The following is a 22,210-nucleotide window of genomic DNA, read 5'->3' on the forward strand; positions in this document are numbered from 1 at the left end:
GGCTTTTGAACAACCACCCCCTGGAGCCAGACATCTACTTATTCAAGCATTGAATTCAAACAGATCTTGATTAGTTAACCATATACTAAGGGGCTGTTTACATGAGCCCGTTTACCCGCGATTCAACGAAGCGTGAGATGACTTCGAGGTATTGAAATGAGCAGATAACATGTTCCTGGCAGTCGTATAATCACCACAACAATAGCATGTGCTTGTTTGGTGTCGTAATTCATAAAGTCTTATTTCAATACCTCAGAGTCCTCTCACGCTTCGTTGAATCTCGGGTAACCGGGCTCATGTATACAGCCCCTATACACTACTGTTGTTGTCATCGTAATCAAAGAGCATAAGTTCTAAGTTTGAAATGGGGAGGTAATTCACTGCGAGTTGGAGTCGAACCAACACAAAGTCAACCTGACGCAGTTTACGTTCCTGAATCAAAAAAATCATCATTGGTTAATAAGACAACAATGAATATAAGATCATATCAGAGGTTGAATGTGTAACATTTTAAATGCATAAAACTGTTCTCTAGAATACTAAATACTGTAAATCGTACCTCAAATATTTTATTCAGAAAAATGCATATTGACAAGATACATATTTTTCGTTTTTTTAACATAAAGAAACTAAACTACTGAGAAGAAATTTATAATATCAATGCCATGCCCACGTATTAACTAGTTAAGGGTTACTGCGCATGCAGAAGAGCTAATCTGTTACAGGGCCACTCGTAAAAAGCACCTACGACGACACATTCGTCCGTATCAAATGCACCAGGACAAAAAGGAAGCAACCCAGGTTGAATAATGCGGCGAATTTCGACAACAACATTTCCAACTCCCACGTTTCGCCCGTGGACGCGAGTTTGTCCCGATACTACTGCTATAGCCTGTACATCATTACTATTCTTCGCCATCAGACCAAACAACATGTCTAAAATTATGCAATATATGAGAAACATAGTTACCGTACTCGTACTATATGCAATGTTTCAAATTACTAAAAGACATTGGCACTTGTACATAATTCGAAATTTAAACAGGAATTAATATACACCTTTTGGTACTCTGATAGCTTTTGTTTTGTGAATTTCCTGCAAAGAAGCGAGGGTTGCGGGACTTGATACGGCCATAACAGGACTGGAATTAACAGGCAAAGAAACATTGGATGTGTCCGACAAAAGAGGAGAAGAAGTAGATGTAAGACAACTAGAGGTAAGAGGATTGAAAGCAGAAGGTTTTGAAACAGAAGAGCTAGAATTAGGGACATTAACAGAGGCAATAGAAATGCGAGGATTGGATGTTGAAGGAGTAGGCAGGGAAGAACTAGAACTGGGGGAGCTAGAGACAGCAGGACTGGAAGTAAGAGGATGGGAAGTCGAAGGTGTAGACAAAAAAGTAGAATGTAAGGCAGTAGAAGTAGGAGGATTGGAAGTTGAAGCGTTGAATTTACAGTTAGAGACAACAGGATCAGAAATAGATTGGAGAGCAGAATGACCGGCATCAGTGTGAGCATTGGAAATAAGATTACTTGATGAAGTAATAGTTAATGACCAAGCATTTCTAGACTGCCACAATTCACGACGCTGAGCCGAACCGTACAGAGCAGGCTTTCGTGGTGTAGTTCCAATATCTATCTCCAGATGAGCTGGAAGTCCGATAAAAGCAATACCATATTCTTGAATTTTCGAATATGGCATTTTCCCGTTTTTCTTTTTCACAACTTCACCTATTAAAATCAAGCAATGTATCTGAAACTTTACCATTACATACAATAAATAAAGGTCTCCTTTTTTTTATACACCCTGTATACACTGTATAACAAACTCTTTATGCTCATGCACAGACATCACAGTATATACAGTGACTATGCCAACTACGCTGCCTGTACTCAAACTACAACTTTCAATACATAACTTGTGCTCACCGTATTTTTTATTAAAAAGTTCTTGAATAGCTTTTACGGAAATATTCTCCTTTCCATCCTGAGAACCTATACAGTCAAGTTTACTTAACGTTTAGTTAATCATAACATTCAATAGTAAATATTATTACTTAGGCCAAAGGGGGTGCAGGAGAGGTACAAGCGAAGCAATACAATATCATCTCATTTTCAAATATTTTTATCAAACTCCCCCTACCAAATCGCGCTGGACCCATCTTTGCTTTAGATCCAACTATATTTGTATCCGAAACTTACACTGCAGCAAATTGGCGAAGTGATGTACCAAATCGTTTTCGCTATCATTCAACATCTTATTGCCGACATCTGTTGAGCCATGGAAAACATGGCCTTCAAAGCCGCAGATCAATAAACAGTGGCCTCCTAAAGCTTCCAATTCTTGAACCTTTAACATAAACATCAAAACATACATATATATTGTATGTGAGGGAAATATAATAAAGTCTCTACACTACGAAACGTCTTGTACCGTACTGTACAATTATAACAACCAGCTGATAGAGAATAAAGGGTAGTTATTTACAGTACTTAGTTAGCTATTCAGCGAATTAGCCTGTATGTATGTATGTATATATGGTTGTTTAGTTGGTTAGTAAGCTATATTTAGTATTAAGCTATATTTAGTAAGCTGGTTAGGCACAGTAAGTCAGTATTTTGGTGTTCATTGACTGTAAAAACAATATATTTCTAAAGAAATGAATAATTATTGTAGACTCTCTGGGCATGGAAATGGCAACATATCGATATTCCAGACTACGTGTACGTTTCAAACCTACAATTATAATAACTCGAAATTTACATAGCGGGACAAAATCTTCGGGCTGGCTACGCCACTGGGTATTGCGTATATAGGGGTGGTTTGTTACAAAATACAAGACTAGTTTTCGGAGTGTACATATGCTAAATAATAACCCATTGCTTTTTGCACGCTCTAAGTTGTTTAAGGTTTACGTTTTTGGTAGGAAAACCCCTTAGCTGTATAGGATAATGAAGGTTTCAATATAAATAAATTTGTGAAATGAAATAAGTAATTACATAACAATAGAGACACGACGCTACATTTTATCGTACGATTTACTGTACCTCTTTCATCATATTGTTTATTATTTTTTTAGCCTTGGCATTGTTGGAAGGAAGGCAAACATCTTTATCTGATTCCAATGCTTTTCTTCTAAAGGTGTCTTTTTGTTCATCTGAAAGGGTTCTCCATTTGTCACCAATGTTTTTGAAGGCATTAGAGGAAGATCCACTGCTTTCTACAAAATAAGAGATAAAGTATTAAATTATACAATAAAGAATTCTGAAAAAGTACTGTAACTACACAACTTACATGGAATATTATGGATGGTTTTGCATAGATTTAATTATTACATAATAAATGAGCAGGTATTTCCAATTTACTATATTTTAAAACGTTACCTTTGAATAGGTTCTCACTGGCAAATACATTAAAGCCAGATCTTTTTCTCATTAATCTGCTTTTTCCTACTTTTCCTGATATCCGTCCACTCGTTTTTGCCCTATAATTACTTATCCAGTGCTGTAATTAACATAAAATATGGTAAATACTGTTCATAATGGCAATTCATTATTTTAGAGCAACATTACCTCGAGTTAATATGAAAGTCAAGCAACTGCAAGTTAACGTGCTTCAATGTAAATGTATAAGTATGTGAATTGAACAATTTATGCATACCTAAGGCATACAGTAGATAATTCAACGATTAAATGGCATGACTCTTTCCATGACAAGTAAAATTGTCTGATATTAGGGTGAACGAATGCCCCACAAGGAAATTTTCAAATGTTTTGAAAGTCAATGGGCTAACAATATTATTAATAATACAGCACCCAGATAACATCCCTCAAAGCACAGGAGAGATCAACTATGTAACTCTACCATCTCTGATGGTCTGGGGTTTTTCCTAGAGATGAGCGATCCAAGTACTACCTTCCATCAACAGTTTTAACCATTGGTAAAAGGCAACATGCTAGCCTCATAATGCCACCCATGCTTCCCTACACCACCAACTACACAATGAATAAAAGGTAAATCAACTAATAACAGTACAGAAAATGCCAATTACCTAATAGGTTAAATTGGGTAAAATCACCCAGATTGCATAAGATAGTATGTAACATAATATGCCACAACATGTAGTTAGAGCATATTTATTAATTAATTGATGAGTTTGACTTTGATAGGTTTTAAAATGCAATAGCCATGCATATCTTGGTGTAGGACCTGCACATGGCTATTAAATGAGTTAATGTTTGGTTTTATCACTAAAAGAGTGTAGGTACTGTATAAAGATATTTTATCCCTCACATTTGAGAAATATTACCATTTCAGCAGAAAAAACAACAGAGAAGATATTTTAAATACTTAAGATAAAATTACAGTGCATATTCAGTTTTATACAATTAACATAAAAACTATTTAATAATCATGTTCATTTACAGAAGTCTTTTCAAATATCTTGGATGCCAAAACTGATATTGACATATTAGTTAGGGCAAATAGACATATTAGTTAGAGCATCCAAGGTATTCCCTAACTAATCACTTCACTATGAAACCAGGGATATGGCAAATGATATTCTTTAGTAATTTGTAGTAGTGCCAAATATCAACACTAATAGTTTATTTATGTTAACCAATCATCAACCAGCTACACAGTTTATATTTAAAAGTTCCCATAGTACATCACATGGATGCTTCAGTTTAAACCTCACATAATCACAGGACTATAGTTATTTAGAGTGGGCCTATATAAGCAAGGGCTGCCATCTCGGGATAACCTTTTCAAAATCAAATACCATAAACCTCCCATCACAAACCCCCCTTATAAGCCCTCTGTGTAAGCCTATCACATTTCTAGTGTTTATACACCATTCCAAATATAAGTCCCCCGACCATAAGTCCACTATTTACAGGTATATTGAAACAATAGCTGCATGAACATGTTAATGTTTGATTTTCTGAACACATGTTACCAATGCTTTCCCTGCATGTGAAAGCCCACTAAAAACTGCCTTACAAACTTCATAGGTGCAGGACTTACAGTCAGAGGTTTAATACAATGTAAACATACTAATTTGAGTGACTGGCTCTCAATCAAACAGTTCTTCTGACAATATACAATGAACAGCAGAACCTTGGTCTAGATCCTGGCAATTACTTTTATATATAATTATATTGCTCTGATAATGTTTAGTATTGAGCTTTTATCTGTTAGTCTGCTACCAAAACTATTATCGAGCAGCAACACAGCCAAATGCATTAGATTTTAATCTTTTATTCTTTATGCTTGACAATTTTATTTATCAAAGGATGAGTTTTGCAGCTTTAAAAATGTGTTACTATATGTTGAGGAATTCTTTCCATGAGTGTGTTTATAATGACTCAACCATGCACATTTTAAAGTTTACAGTACATTAAAATTCAATAATCAATACTGTTGGACTGATATACACACAAACAACTATAAATTTAGCCACATAACAAAACTAACTCGGGGGCTTTTAACACAATACATTAAACCACAGCAACTAATTATGTATTTATAATAGCAGCATCTATTCATGTTTACTGTACTTTAAACAATATTATTTATTATCACCTTCACTTGTTGTTCTGTGAGCATTGTTTGGTTTGCACATTCTTTTATAACAGCGAGGTTCTGCTTCTTGGTTGAGTCCATATTTCTGCTTGTGAAGAAAGACTTTAAAATGGCAAGCTTTTCTTCGTCAATGATCAATCGACCTTGACCATTACCATTCCCGCCGTCGCTGCTTCTTTCGTATTCCATAGCTCAATTTGAATATTAAAACTCTTATAAATATTAATGAGATTTCCCAACAACTACCGTATAAAGATCACCTCGAAAGCTGTAGAAAATCGAAGAAGATATCTAATTCAGATCGTTGTTCCCCGACTATTAACACACAAAATGGCGCGAAGTCAGATCAACTCGACAATCGACATAGACTGGTAGTCTGGTACCTTGTTACTCAGTATATGCTGTTAGGTGTCTGATACCTACTATCACCGCATATATGCGCCAATTACGTTTCAATTTGATATGTTAATAAGCGTATAATTACGTGTGCATCGGGTGGTTCGTGTATCGGAGACCTTTTGCCTTGAGTAGACGTTCATGTTGGACAGCGTCGTATATTCACTGCCACGCTCAATGTTGAAAGTGAACGTTGATTTGAATGCTGGTTCATCGAAGCACGGAAATACCTTGCGTGCATCTGATGGTTCGAAATCCGTTACGGCCAACGTCCTTGGATGTAAATGGAAAAAAGTCTTTAGTTGGTTAAAAGAGCAATATTATATGCCGTCATATTTCCGCCAAAATTCAACTTTGTTATTTTATGTTGAACATTCTTTGTTTTATTGGACTTTTTGTATTCTGCATTCAAGTTTGTGTATTACATTCATCTTTGTGTTTTAAATTCATGTTTGTGTCGGTTTTACATTCAAGTTTGTATTTTGCATTCGAGTTTTCGCATTTTACATTCAAGTTTGCATTGTACATTCAAGTTTGTATTTTATCCAACCGCAATCGAATAGCTAACCGGTTTCGCGGGCGCAAGTATGGCGGGCGTGCCAGTGAACTCAAATTACTCAATTTCCTCTATTTCGATCACTGATTTCGATTCAATGGAGGGTGGAGATAGAGGTGGTATTTCGAAATGGTTAGTGCGCGTGTGTTTCTCATTGAACTGTAGGTAAAGCCGTTTGTTTATAGTTCATTGGTGTGTTCTCAGTGCGCCGGTGTGTCATATAAAAAAACCAAAATTAAAATACAATAGTGAATTTTGTGTTATTCCACTGCTGAACTATGGAGGAAGTACGGTATTTACTTAATGACGTTGTTAATGCAATAGTTAGATATGAGGCCTCTGGTGATGTTTGCACCGATTTTCAACTGATTATTGTAAAGTTGGATTAAACTAACGCCCGCGCCCGCGAAACCGGTTAGCTATTGGATTGCGGTTGGATAAAATACAAACTTGAATGTACAATGCAAACTTGAATGTAAAATGCGAAAACTCGAATGCAAAATACAAACTTGAATGTAAAACCGACACAAACATGAATTTAAAACACAAAGATGAATGTAATACACAAACTTGAATGCAGAATACAAAAAGTCCAATAAAACAAAGAATGTTCAACATAAAATAACGAAGTTGAATTTTGGCGGAAATATGACGCCATAATATTACACATACTGATGGAATTGACAACAAGCATTGCGGAATTAAGAGATAATAAACGTTTGATCATGCATGAAATGCTTTATTACGTATGTTGAGGCAGCAATGTATAGCTAAAGTTCGATCATTCAAAAACAATGTTCACATGACAATCGCTAAACAATTTTTAAAATTATAATCAATTTAATTATAAAAATATCGTGCACATGCAATAGTCAGTATACCTTGTTTTACCGTCCTTACTTTTATAAGTACTTTTATAGAATCCATTTAAATCCTTTGTTTCGATATCCCCATCAAAGTTTAATTTCAATTTGTAGTCACCAACGTCAAGTTGTTCAACCAATATCAAGACATAAAACTGGTGCCTCTTATATTCAAACTGTTTTCGTACTTTAAGATGCTTTTTTTCGGGATTTGCCAAGAATCTGCGCATTTCTTATTCTAAGTTTATTTATATGAAATGAAATGACTTTGGTTGATTTAGTATCTTGGAAAGATATTGTTGATTTCCCCGAAAATTCTAGATCTTTGAGGTTCACTTTTATCAACATATCGTAGTGTATTGGTTGAACTTTGTTTGGCAAACGGATGTTTAGCCAAGGTTTCCCGCTACCTTTGTTTGTGTCGCAGTTTTCCACAGTTCTATTCCGTAACAACTGCTACTACACAACAAATTGCCACGGCTGACACTATTTGAATTATCCTTGTATTGGCATTTTGGCTGCGGGAATCGACATTGATTCACTTGTTAGAGCATTTGCACAATGATCCTTTTTCTACATTCATCGCAAGAAGACTGAAACTTCCAAGAGTATGTATACATAGATGATTTCAGGACAACCTCTGCTACAAAGAAAGGCGAAATGTGGAAGGGTGAAACATACACAAATACTTGTGTTTGTCTCTGCATGGAAAAAAATGAAGATAAAGGGTGGCCGTAAAAGGTGGTCGATAATACGATACACTTTAGGACTGGAATTATGGTGGTGGATGGATAAGCCTATCAAGTTTGCTTTTGAAACTATATATGTATATACATACAGAATTGTCGGCCCTGTCAACCTCGTTCCTAGGGCCTCAGTTTACCTTGATTCTGAGTTGGAGTAAAAAGTCCTGTGTTCGGCAAGCCGCTTCTGACTTCTGATTGGTTAAATGATTTTTCCTAATTTATCTGTAATTAGCGGAATATTTTGTAATTATTCCGAAACGGTACAACTCCAATATGCTTTAATGCGACAATATTATCCATTTTACGTGACGCCCGCCATTTTGAAAATACAATAGGCAAAATTTTATGATAAATTATGCTTATTCAAAATACCCACCAAATGTCGGTATTTTGAGCGGCCGATCCCAGGGCCTCTTCTCTCCTCTCGCTCCCAGCCCCAACCCCTCATATAAAGTCCCAAAAGGCCCTCGGAACGAGGTTGCCGGTTGCCGGCCCTGTCACATAATTAAATGCTTTTACAGAGAAACGTTTCATCGCTCGATTACTGAGTCTGTGAACTAAAGGGCAAAGGGAGAATGAAAGGTTACATTTTTGGAAAAAAATTCTTTACTCTGTTCGCTTCCATGATACTGTTAGTTTTAAAGTATATATAATTATGACTAACGCTTATCATTTTATAACCTGACCCAGCAATCTCATAATCAAAGAGTCTCGTGTTTACGACGAGGAAAAGTTAATTAATTTTATGAACAGGACACAGTCCGATATACATTACAAGTATTTAGAGGGTATACACATTTTCGTAGAAGAGTAATTTATATAAAGGCCGAATATTACCTGGTGTGTAATTATGAAGACGTATACCTCAATCCCATATACGTTTTCTCTCGATACATAATTGTCGTTGCCTATATCTATTTATAATATAACATTTGTAGTACGCGCGTGCTGATTGGTCGAGAATTAACGTAAATAACGAAGCTTAAGTTGATGTTTTTCATATTGAATGGCTGATTCGAATAGCTCACTGATTTACCAGCTTTATTCTATACTAATAGCCTGCGTAGAAGATTTGCAGTGGGGGACTCGCCATAGCGATTGGTATGTATACAGATTGAAAGCGTGCGAACAGAATTATTAGTGGTGGGTACAACCGTACAAAATATTGCAACCTAGGTTTAGGCCTTTCGCTTCTTTTGTACAGATTTGTTTTTCAACATTCTTATTGTTTACAATTAATACGCCTAGTTTACAAAATCAACTATAGTTCTCAGAATTAAGTCCAATTCTATTCACTAAGATTGTCCGTTAAAATACTTCTATGATATAATTGTATATAGTCACTGGTAAATATGGAGTCGTTATGTCCAAGTAGAGCGGGATTACTTGCCCAAACAGTCCAGGCAACGTGATTTCCACCTGACATTTTCCCATTCACCCAGGCGTGAGCTTTGGCTGTTGAGCTCCCTCGCGTCCAGCTTAGGGTTGCCTTGCCATGATTGCCACTACACACGCTCATACTGTTTGAGCAGAGCTATGGCCTTTGTAATCCAAGGAGACATGGTTTCGTAAGGTATGTTGTGGTAGGGGAAGTCTTCTCTAGCAAGTGGTGGCAGGAGGTTAAACATCTCTGTGGAAATAACAAGATTAATACAAGAAACCTTAAAGACATGCTATCGCCAGACCTAGATTATGATGAAGAAGTTTTATGCGAAAAAATTAATGTACATGTCTCTATGGATATGAATGAACCATTCATCGAAGTTACAGAAATTGAGGTTGTAAAAAAATTAAGAAAAGTCAGCCGTTCAAAAGCCGGAGGCCCTGACGGACTATCTAATTGGATACTAAAAGATTATGCGGATATCCTTTCACAACCAATTACCTTAATCCTAAATGTATCCTTCCAAAACAGCCATGTTCCCAAATTGTGGAAAATTGCCGATGTCGTTCCTTTGCCTAAGGCGTCGACCATCAAAGAGTTTACACAGGATCTAAGACCGATTTCACTTACTTCTAGTCTATCCAAAATCGCTGAAGAATTTGTTATTGAAAAAGATCTGAAACCTGTCTTGTTAAGATCTATCGATAAAAATCAGTATGGATTTATACCTAGATCATCAACTACTCATGCTCTCATATCAATGATTCATCACTGGTTACAAATGACAGATGGAAAAGCTGTTGTTGTTCGTGCTGCCTTCCTGGATTTCAAAAAGGCATTTGATATGATAGACCATAACCTTCTGATAGCCAAGCTTTTAAGCCTTGGTGTCAAATCCTCAACCATCAACTGGCTTATTGACTTTCTCAGAGACCGACAACAGAGAATAAAACTTAATAATCAATGCTTCTCTGGTTGGAAAAGTGTACCGGCTGGAGTGCCCCAAGGAACATGTCTAGGCCCATGGCTCTTTGTAGCCATGATCAACGACTTAGAATTGTCTGGAAAAACGGACTCACTGATGTGGAAGTTTGCAGACGATACCACTATTTCCGAACTAATTTTACAAGATCAAGAAAGTCATCTACAACAGGAAATTAATCATATTGCTAAATGGTCGATGGAAAATAAGCTGATTTAAAATCCAAAGAAATGCAAAGAAATTACTATGTGTTTTAGTAAGACCTTTCCAACGTTTAAAGCAGTAGAGGTAGATAATCAACCCTTCGAAAGTGTTCAGAAAATAAAAATTTTGGGTCTTACGATGAGAAATGATTTGAAATGGAACGATCATATCAATGACATTACTAAAAAGGCAGCAAAGCGTTTATATTTCATCAAGCAATTAAAACGGGCTGACATAGCCTCAAAAGACCTTGTTTGCTACTATTGTGCTATAATAAGATCAATTCTTGAGTACTCCTGTCAAGTGTTTCATTCTAGTTTACCAAAATACCTATCGGATGAATTGGAACGTGTTCAAAAAAGAGCAATGGGTATAATTTTTCCCGGAGTCAAATATGTTGATGCATTAGAAAATGCCAATATTCCAACCTTATTTGAAAGACGGCAATCTCTATGTACGAAGTTTTTTGATGAAATCGTGGATAACAAGGACCATAAACTCACCAATTTATTACCGGAAAGAACCAACGGTATTAATAATCAGTTAAGGACAAAGAGAACATTTCAAACGATCATGCAAATGTTATACAAATCGTTTTAAAAACTCTTTTATGCCAAATTATTCAAATAGACACACTTCTTAAATGTAAATGTAATCTTGTAGCATGTGATGTCATATAGCTTGTTTAGGTTATGAACTCTAATTTTTAATGCTTGTAGTTGTAAATATATTAATAACTTTTAAAATATACATATTTTTACCATTCATATTGATGTATTATACATGTAATTCAGTCTTAATGACTGCGAGATGTATATTTATTAAACGATTTGATTGATTTATTGATTGATCTCTTCCCAAACAATGCGCTGCTTCGTAGATTTCCTGAGCGCAAGCTAAAACGATACATTTTTTTTGCGTCGATAAGACTAAGGGTCAACAAAACGGAGAGTCAAAAGGAGCACGAATAAAATTGACCTAGTAGCCATTGTCTGAACGAAAGCGATTTGTTTACTGTTTTCTCGATGACTGTATATGGCCTATAACTGCTGGAAGATACAGTGTTTCGGGTATTTATTTATGCAGTGCTTCTGGATGCTGTCAATCTAATGAGATTAACAAATTGTTAACACCGCGACGTCAAGATGGCGTAAGATCGGTGTGGAAGTTGAGATTTTTGCTGAGACGGAACACCACTGCGTTTTTTATTTTGATTTCAGTATTGTTATTTTGAGCTCAGATAAGCATCATAAGTGGCTGTTCCCAAGACTTTATCAAAAAGCTTCGAGAGCGTGCAATTATTCATGTGTTTGTAACGTTAGGTCGACGCACAAAGTCATGAATATTGCTTGTTGGCCGATGCCGGGTTTGCCCCATGCATGCATGCGTTCACCATGTCCGCGTAGACCTAAAATATGTGCGGCCACTATAACAGTTATATAGCATTTAAAATATTATTATGACTACATGTAGTCATATATTACACGCATATATAGAGAGTATTTCTATTATCAGCTTGTGCATTCATATATGCACAGATATATATGCAAACTCAACCTGAAACTTAATTAGCACTAAATGTAAGAAAAACTAACACTCTGTCTAAATAATATACGTGGCCATTCAGCATTTTGACATCAAGAGGATAACAAGCTGAAACGGAAGTATAAGGACATTAAGGCATGCAGGAGCTGGATACTTAGGCATGCTGAAACACGATACTTGCATATAGTTTAACTTAAACTTACGATTGTCGTATTGAGACACCCATTTGGGTTCAAGGCATTCTACTTCTAAGAGATCTAAATTAGTGAAGAGTCTTGCAGAAGAAAAGTGTATGAAGTGTAATAAAGACAAAAGTTTGGTAGTTGCCAAATTTACATCTCTCAAAAGAAGAATTGCATTGCAAGTTGCTAGAGAAAGTGCACTATGTGACAGGGCCCTGAAGAGTTTTTGGCCGGGTAGGCGGGTATTTTGTTTGTCTCGGCTGGAAAAGTCATTCAAAACAAAAAATTTTTTCGACGCACCTCTCAAAGTTCATTTATTTTAGCTTCATTTTTTTATCAGCTATCAACGATGTTGTATTTATATAAATGTTTACGCGATTGCTGCACCGAATTATATAGTAAACATACGTCTCAGCGTTTTTAACGTTTATTTTTTAACGTTTAACGTAAATTTTAGTACAGTAAGTTGCATGATGATATGATCTAACTGAGATTTTGAGCACATATTATAAAATTATCTCCTAATGATTTCGAGATCCTGTTACTGACTTCACAGCCCTTAAGTGCATGCGCTTTTTTGAAATTGGTTCCAGCGTGTTTCATATAGCTCCGCCTTTTTTCGAGATTATATGTTCCCTCTCAGCGCTTCTTAGTTCCATGTATATAGTTTCATCACTTGATATTCCAGCGCGTTTCATACAGCTCCGCCTTTTTCGAGATTATATGTTCCTTCTCAGCGCGCTTCTTAGTTTCATGTGTTTTCATCACTTGATAGTTCCAGCGCGTTTCATAGCTCCGCCTTTTTAAGACTTAATCAGTCCGCTTTTTTAAAACATCGCGAATTTAAGGTAAGCGGCATACCATATAAATAAAACGTAAATTGGAAACAGCTTAGTATAGCGACTGCAAGAGTTGAAACGACTTGAAGTAATCAGCATCGAACCTTTTAAACTATAGTTTGGACCAAAAAATGGCAAACAAGTCAGCGTTTGGGCTGCTTTTGTTGCTCGCTCTTTCAGCGACTATCGAGGGCGCAAGCTTAGTTCGAGTCAAGTTGGGTTCTGGAAGTTTAACAAGCAGAGGCTGGTTTGGCAGGAAAACAGATTTCTACTACAGAGTACCGGCCAATACTTCTTATGTCTCGATTGACAGCATGGATCATAGCTGGGGCGGTGGAAACTTTGGTAGTGGCAATGGCAAGGCAACTCTGAGCTGGACACGTGGCAGCTCGACAGCCAAAGTTCACGCCTGGGTGAATGGCAAGTATCGGGGGCGTAATTATATTTCTTGGACAGTATATGCTTGGGTTATCAGGCGATAAACTGGTTGAAGGAAAAATGACCGCTTAGTAACGCACTTTGTGTTCACTTCAAAATCATTAAACTTTTATATATCTAACTTTATATATCAAACTTTATATATATATCAAACTTTATATATCAAACTTTATATATCAAACTTTATACTGTGGACTTAAAACTGAATGAAAAGTATGCCAGATTTTGACATGTGTCTCAAGCACCGTAAAATTAATGTAGTAGATTTATTGTTTTCCTAATATGAAATTTCATATCGATCAATGTTATTCATCGTTTAATTATCCATCTTCTGTAATCACTGTCAAATACTTCAATTTGATTGGTTTACAGGAGTGCGATTAATCATTAATCGCACTCTTGCATGGTGAGCTGTAATCGCACTCTTGTTCACAGCCAATGAAATTCAGCATAGCTTTACAAGTAGCCAATCAGCATTCAGGATTCGTGTATCTGTATATTGCGTGCTTTACTGACATTAAGAAATTCGACCTCGTGTTAGTCGTCTAGTTGTTTGTGTGGCCTTGCTGCCGCGTATGCATGCACGAAAGTTTTTAATTTCACGTTTTCATTCTGCATTGCCCATTCAGGATTATCTTTTTATGAAGGCTTTATATTAGTTATATTTTTTACTCAAAAATATTTTGTTAGTCATGGTACTTGGTACTTTGTATAACCGCGCTGTATGTTGCGCGCTTTTCATTCGGATTATCTTTTTGTAAAGCCCTTATCTTATTTATACTTTTAACTCAAAAATGTTTGTTAGTCATGGTACTTGATACTTTACTGCGTGTATAAGCGCGCTGTATAATGCGCACTTTATAGACTTGTGAAGAAATTCGACCTCGTGTTGTTGTTTGTGACATTGCTGCCGTCTACACAGAAGCTTTCAATTTCCGCCCATTTGTATTCTACTTTGCCGACAGGATCCTTTATAAAGATTTCAAAAAGTTATTTTTGACACAGTTTAATCCTAAGTTATTCACCATTTTAGGTTTTAATATACTGGCAGAACTATACTGTGCTATTTCAGGATGGCACATCCACGACCACACGTTGCTGTTTGACGACAAACTACAGCAATTATTCAACATCTACAAAGAACAAAACATTTGCGATACCGAGTTTGAGGGAACTGACGACGATTTCCTCATGGAAATTCTTTTAACTGTTGAGGCGAAAGTACTCTTTAACAACAAAAGAAATGTTGTCTCCATAGAGAAGCTTTCTACTTCATAACATATATATACAGCACTGTAACTATATTTGTCACTGTAACTATAGATAAGCGTAGGCGTATGGTTTGTAATTGTAAACCATATCGTCTTTATAGTCATTGTATTTTATATCTACCCGTTGAAGGCTGCAGTCTGGCAACCGAAAGCTCGTAAACAATAAATATTTTCAACCAGAGAACGTCTCAAGAAATCAATATATATACAGTATGCTTATATAAACTATATTCTTTAGACGGTCAACATTAGATTGTGCATGACTTTGTAGCCGAAAACGCTTCAGCCATTGTTACCACTTTTTAGAAGTTTTGCATGTACTGTTCTGTTATCTTTGTTCTGACATTTTAAAATTCCACAGAAACGCTCTTTAGTGTAAATATTTTTTCTATGAATAGAATGTTTCTCCAATGCCTTACTATTTAACCATTTATATAAATTATTTTACGCAGAAACACTATTTTAATATAACTGTACTTGTATTGTTGTTTTTCAAGATTATGCGGCAAACTATAAACGTACCTTTACCCCTTAGTTCGGTATTAGGCAGATTTAAAAAGACCTTACGGTCGTCAAATGTCAACTTAAAAATGACGTTCTATCTCCATGCAAGGATACGTCTTTGGCGTCTATATAAATTTAATGATAAGTACAATTTTTTGTCTTATTTCTGTGACAACTCTATGTTTTGCTATTCAAGGCAGCATTACTACCCTTTGGGTAACCTAGTCTATTATTAATTCAGACTAAACTTGTTCGTCATCCTAGTTTGGGCTCATCCTTGATGGAATCGATTCCGCTTCATTGTTTACCATCAACAACCCTTGAATAACATGCAGTCCTTTCGCCATTCTTTTTCCAAAAAAGGTCTATAGTGAGGCAAACCATTCTGACACTGACAAATATCTCGAAAAGCACTGTCAGACCGATAATATAACTAAAGAAGTGTATAAATCTAAGCCAGCCCCTTTCGAAAGGTGATCTTAGATTGGATATCGATTGATACAACTTTACTTGATTACTTCCTTGTTCTTTTCGCTAGCCACACGCCCTTGAATAGATTTTTATCACTACTAAATAGAGATTACTTCATGGTTGGCGAGTGCGTATGATTTTTATGCACGAGTTGTGAAGGATCGCAAATAAAACGAGTGAGCGTAGCGAACGAATGAGTTTTCGATCCTTCACAACGAGCTAATAATAAAATCGTACAAACGAGCGAACCTTGAAGTAATTTATTTATTAAGTGTGTATACATGTAATAACGGCCCATACAATCACGGCCAATTGTCTAGATAAACCCTATATGTGTTTGGCAATGTTGAGTTTATTTACATGTAAGAAAAATTTGAAATTGGCGAAAGATTGAACGCTTTTAACAATCATACGGTGCGTAAATTCACTGCTACACGAATAACACGAGTGACACGACTAAGAAGAGCTCAGTTTCGTGCCTTTGTATAAAAAGTTCATATGTTCCGTGACATTGTTAAATTTTCCTGTCGTTGCCAGAGCGTGAAGGAGCCTACATTATGCTACCTTTATGTCTTATTTGGAACATAACATGTTTACGCGCGCAAATATATGAGGCAGACTCGTCGCTTATATAATGTGAGATGTTATATAAATACGAAGCAGTCAGGATGGTTTGGGAAAGGATGTGATATTATTGAATATAATCCGGTTTACATGTAAGTACTTGTGATATTACTACAGATTAGTTATTTATAACCAATACATCAAATGGGGTCAAGTTAGCAAAACTGCTCGATGTTTCGACAAACGTGCTTCATATTTTGCAATTGACATTCGAAGACGCTACTTGTTGGTTATTTTGAAGTGTAAATATTTCATGTATATGACTTGAAACCTTGAAAAGTCTGTTCTGCGCGCATGTTGACGCAATATCAAATGCCGCGCCTCATTTTATGACCTTAATTTGGTGTTTATCTTCAGATGCATGTGCATGGCTAAATTACCTAAATATTTAAGCAACAGTTCTTACAATAATGGATCAGATATTTATGGGTGCAGCATAAAATGACAGTAATGCCAGCAGCCTGTATTTTAGTCTAAATCTCGGCGATTTTCTTTAGCTTACTCTTTTTACTAAATGGTCAATTTTGTGTCTTTGATAAAGACTTTTTGATTATACCTTTAGCCAAATGTGAAAAAATGGCATTTTGGAGCTTGTTTTTGTAGCTAGTTAATATGAATTTAATGAAAATAAAGATATTATTCAAGAGTAAGAAAATATTTTGAAGTCAAAATTGCATAATCGCAGTGTCCTGCGCACTTAAACGTAATAAATAGCTAAAAACAACCCACAGGTTTGTTAAAAAGCGGCTAGTGCAAAAATGCAAAAACAAATTTTGATCTGTATCATGGAAAGTGGAGTGCAACGCTTGGCACATGTGAAGGTTTATTATGGCTTTTGTGTTAAATGAAATGAAAGCAATTGCACGCAATAATCTTTACACCCTTAAAACTACGTTTATAAAGATTTTCCCATGCACATAAATTGTGGCTGCGCATTGAGTTAATGCGAACACGGGAAGGTCTTATAGGTATGAAATTGCCATTAAGTTCTGGTTATCCTCCCCCCTCCCCCATTAAACCGGCCTCGCGCTGTTCTTGTATGGCTTAAAATTAGCGGGATCTTGGCCGCAAGCTGGACGGAACTATTCACCGGATATTAACTACCTCAACCTTTTTTAGTATGCTCGAAAAGCAATGAAATTAGAGATTTGGAGATAACAGTGATGAAAGTTCTTTTCTAACATAGATTCCTTAGTATATTGAAAACTGTGATAGCTGGCTTTATTTCTGTGCCATCTTTATTTCTGAGACATCATTCATCACATCTTTTTAACCTAATCACTTCTAGTTGTGACGTGCCTCCAAGAACAAGCTGCCTGGCGATCTCACACCTCCGAACTGTTTCAGAGGACCATCCTCTTACCACGCATATTGCAGGATACTTTGCCCCCCAGGATATCGTGGTGCGGGGGGATTGTATTGCTCTAAGGATGGCAAATGGATGGGACGTAATGTCGAGTGTAAAGGTGGGAATACAAATATAGATCATTCTTGCATGTTCATATATTTGTTCGCGTAACAGATTTATCTTTCGTATACGTTATTGCATGCATGTTTTCGTGTTCGCCAATACTAATAGAGGGTTTGGCGATCTAGAATAGCAACTGCAACAGCAAATTATAATCTCTTGATGCCGTGGTATTCAAGGAAAATACGAGTTAGTATAGACTTGATTTCCCTCTTAAATTTCCTTTTTCTCTCAAACATTTATAAATATTGTCGATCATCAAAATTGCTTCACCACAACAGACCCACAACAGACATCGTCATGACAACGCGCGTCGTCGTCGCACGGCGAAAATCGTCGTCGTCGCACGGCGAAAATCGTGTGCGCGTATTTTGGAAGGAAACTCAAGTCACGGACGATGCTGGAGATGATTCTGTTGAGTTTTTTTGTAGCAGGCCAAATGGCGGCATATTTTTCACGGGAAAAAATTTTATTGTTTGTACTGCTACTGACCAGCGGGGTAACCAGGCCTTTCGCAAGTTCCGCGTGACCGTGAAATGTAAGTCCAAACATATTTGAAGTAATGAACTGAGAAACAAGCTGAAACAATTCTTAGGTTTCGTTAACATTTAGGATTAAGCCTTAACTGTTATCTGCACGTCAAGCCATGCACCGTTCAGGGTAATGCTGACAAATTTTTTGAACGCGTTTGGTTTGACTTATTTGCACACAACAACGTCGGAAGACATTAGATGAACAGACTACCTGATTAACTGGCAAACAACTGAGTTAAGGAAGAAATTACTAACTGTTGTTTCCCTATGCTCCCAAAATTCGGTCTCCACAGGGGTATTGTTACTCTGTTGGTGGGTTTCACTAACCATTTTGAATTTTTTATGAGTGCAACAAGGTGGAATTTTGTTTTAAACCAATCGGTATAGAGATAGAAGGGTATGGGTAAAAAAAGGCTTGTATAGATATGTAATAATTTTTTTCTTTGTTTCCTATTTTAAAGTACAATGCTTCGATCAGTCAAATTCTACTCTCATCGCATATTTCCTGAGGCTATTCCGCTAATTCGTAGTTATTTGTTGATTAAGAAACTTGTCGGAAAATGTATTTTTCAAAAGCAATCTCAATGTAATAAATAGAAAAATGATCATAATTTTGACAGTGGCGGATCTAGGCATAGTCAGAATAAATTACACAGCTAAATTTTAAATTCACAACACCTTAATAATAACATTAATTGTTACGGATTTCAAAAGAATATTTTAAAATAAAAATCTACCAATGCAATTACGATTTTAAGCTGTAGTAATTTATGCTCACTTCCCCTAGTTCTGCAACTGAATTTGGATTACCTCTTCCTTTTATAAACAAAGAACCTTAAATTATCGTGTTTCATGAAGTTAGTAATATTAACAGTTCTAATAATTATTTTGTATGTTCACATCACTTTGTTACAGAGATACACTAAAAGGATTACTGATTGAAATAAACCACAGATTCAACATGAAACGACCACAGAGTGACGACAGCAAAGAATTTAGAAAGAAGAAGGAAGAGGACAAGAACGTCGCTAAAATATTATCCCAGTGTTGGAAGCCAGAGAGAATTTTCCTGGCAGTGGCGGATCTGGGGGTTGTGCAAAATAAATTACACAGTTTAATTTTAAATTCGAAACACCTTAATAACAACGCTATTGGTTAGAGATTTGAAAAGAATATTTTTACATTAAAATCTGCCAATGCCATTCCGATTTTAAGCTGTAGTAATTTATTCTGCAATCCCCTAGATCCGCCACTGTATTCTGTGCATTCTGCACTCCCCTAGATCCGCCGACTTTGAATAGCGTTATTGTCAACCTCGTGCCAAGGTAATCATATGTTGCAATTAATAAAAGTTGTTTTACGATCCATTGTTTGTGTTCAATATGTTCAAAATCTTTTGGTCATCAATTCCCGCCGAAAATGCATATCGCTGATGTATTACGACATATGAAAACTATACGCTAAAATTAAGACCTCTCCTTCGTGCCAGACTTAAGAACCATTAAGATGAACCAGGCAAGCTATAGTTGCATGATGAACACTCCTAATTGATAATCAAACGTTCCGAACTACAAAACTTCGACTCAAAAAATGAGACAAAAATATTTTAGCCTCGAAGCATTTGACGCATAGAATACGAGAGAGAATGTCCAGAAATGATGGATCCCATAATTCATAAAGAAATATACTACCTCTAAGTCTTTATTTAAGGTGAAGTTGCGGCTGATACTTGTTTTTGTTTCTAACTTTAACTACTTGTTTATTTATCGTCCTGAAAAACAGGGACATTACAAGATGTGATAAATTTTACCGACATCAATTGAAAAACACATTTGGCTGAAAACGCACGAATGAGCTGACAGGAAAATTTTAAATTCACGTTTTATACCCTACCCTTGCTACTGGAGAATTATCGGCTGATGATCGGTCTGAAAATATGGAACATTCATTGTTGAGAATTGAGAAAAGATTCAATGATTCAATTTTAAAGACTCCCTACTTTCCAGTTAAAGGGGTTTAAAAAGGCACACTAATAAAAATTAGAGAAAAGATAACGTCAATAGCTTTGATGTAAGATTCTGTGAGAAGATGAAATCGGATTTTGAACCTTAGTACATTACTGAATAACGCAATGATTATTCACTACTCCAAATTAGAAGAATTGGCCCTTTAATCAGAAAGTAAATCTGTCTCGTCTGATTCATTATCATCACTGCTTTCACTTGGATAAATAAACCACATTAGTTCATCCAAATTTTTGTTTTCACTATGTGTTTGATCCGGTGGTCTAACATCCGGTGGTCTAACTACCTGCCGATCTTCCAATTCAGAATTTCTCTGCAGATGTCGGGAAATTGAGGGCAACTGGAAATTTTGAGGCAATCCTGTTTTCAACCCATAAAGTCTTATGATACGCACATCACCAGAAGAATAAAGGCAAGCAAGTTTATCCTCATCAGGAGACATTGCTATTCTAACTATAGACTCCTGCTTTCGATATGCAACTGATTTCCATTCAAGAAGGTCAAACAAAAACACAACACCATCGATACCGTATGATATCAGATAACGATTCCCTCTCAAAAATTCACATAATTCTATTTTGCCTGAATGATTTTGTGGTATTTTACAAAATGTGTCTTGCCCGTTCAGTGGAAATATTAAAATATCATTAGCAATGCAACAAGCTAGCATTTTGTTATCAGAAGAGACGGTACAGTGACCACATTTGTCCAACGCTGCGTAATTTGGGATAGTAAGTTTTGAGCATCTCTCTAGTGTTGCATACTCTAAAACAAGGATAGCAGAAATACTGCAAAAACACAGTTTGGTGTTGTCTGAAGAAAAGCAACAGCAGTCAATGCGTATTAATTCGAATGGAAAGGGAGGGAGAATGGGGCCAGTCAAAGCCTTAGTGTTGACGTCGAACACGTAGAAAGACTGATTATCACTGCCATATTGGACACAGAAAGCAAGCAAAGAGCCATCAGGCGAAAATACAAGACAAGGAACAGTGTATTCACACTCCTCTGAAAATTCGAAGACAGGGTAAAGAAGCTTACCAGTGCTAAATAACAATAATTCACAACTTTCGTGTAAGGCAATTAACTTTCCATTGGGCGAGAAAACACCTTCCTTTACAGAGTTTGTTTGTGAATTCTTTGTGATTTTTTGTTGAGCCTCTGTGTCCTTCGAAACCAACATATCCTGCTCTACTTTCCACAATTTGCACATTCCGTCTGAGTGAAGCGACATCATTGTATCAGCTGAAGTGAACGAAACGTTAACTAGCTTACTTCTAAATGTGATAGCATTGCTATTAGCCGACAAAAAGCTTAACCGATTTGCAGGTAAATCAGTCAACATAACGATTATTCTTTCATTATCTCCAAGAAAAATATACCCAATCCCCTCAGTATCGCCAGATGCACAATGCACAGGCCCCCGAATATACAAAACGGTGCAATTTCCAAAGAAATAGCGTACAGATTTTTTCTCGAAATACAAAAAATTACTATCATTGTAAAAGCACAATAATAATTTTATACACTAAAGAAAACGAAGGCAAGTCTTGCTTTCCATCTCGAATTCACTTCTCTTACTTTTTCGAAGATTTC

General features: G+C 36.3%; 1 protein-coding gene across 1 annotated transcript; it reads right to left on the reverse strand.

Annotated features, from left to right (window-relative positions):
* Positions 1-309: 309 nt before the first annotated feature.
* On the reverse strand, positions 310-6,004 carry LOC114524179. Its single transcript, XM_028545307.1, has 8 exons — positions 5,588-6,004; positions 3,385-3,505; positions 3,049-3,221; positions 2,203-2,350; positions 1,930-1,995; positions 1,060-1,731; positions 749-936; positions 310-432 (listed from the first exon to the last, which is right to left on the reverse strand). Exons 1-8 carry the CDS (start codon positions 5,774-5,776, stop codon positions 310-312), a joined length of 1,680 nt encoding a protein of 559 aa, XP_028401108.1. The 5' UTR covers positions 5,777-6,004.
* Positions 6,005-22,210: the final 16,206 nt, after the last annotated feature.

The sequence above is a fragment of the Dendronephthya gigantea genome, unplaced genomic scaffold (assembly GCF_004324835.1).
Source record: "Dendronephthya gigantea isolate DGI-Jeju-01 unplaced genomic scaffold, DenGig_1.0 000030F, whole genome shotgun sequence".
Classification (NCBI taxonomy): Eukaryota; Metazoa; Cnidaria; class Anthozoa; order Malacalcyonacea; family Nephtheidae; genus Dendronephthya; species Dendronephthya gigantea.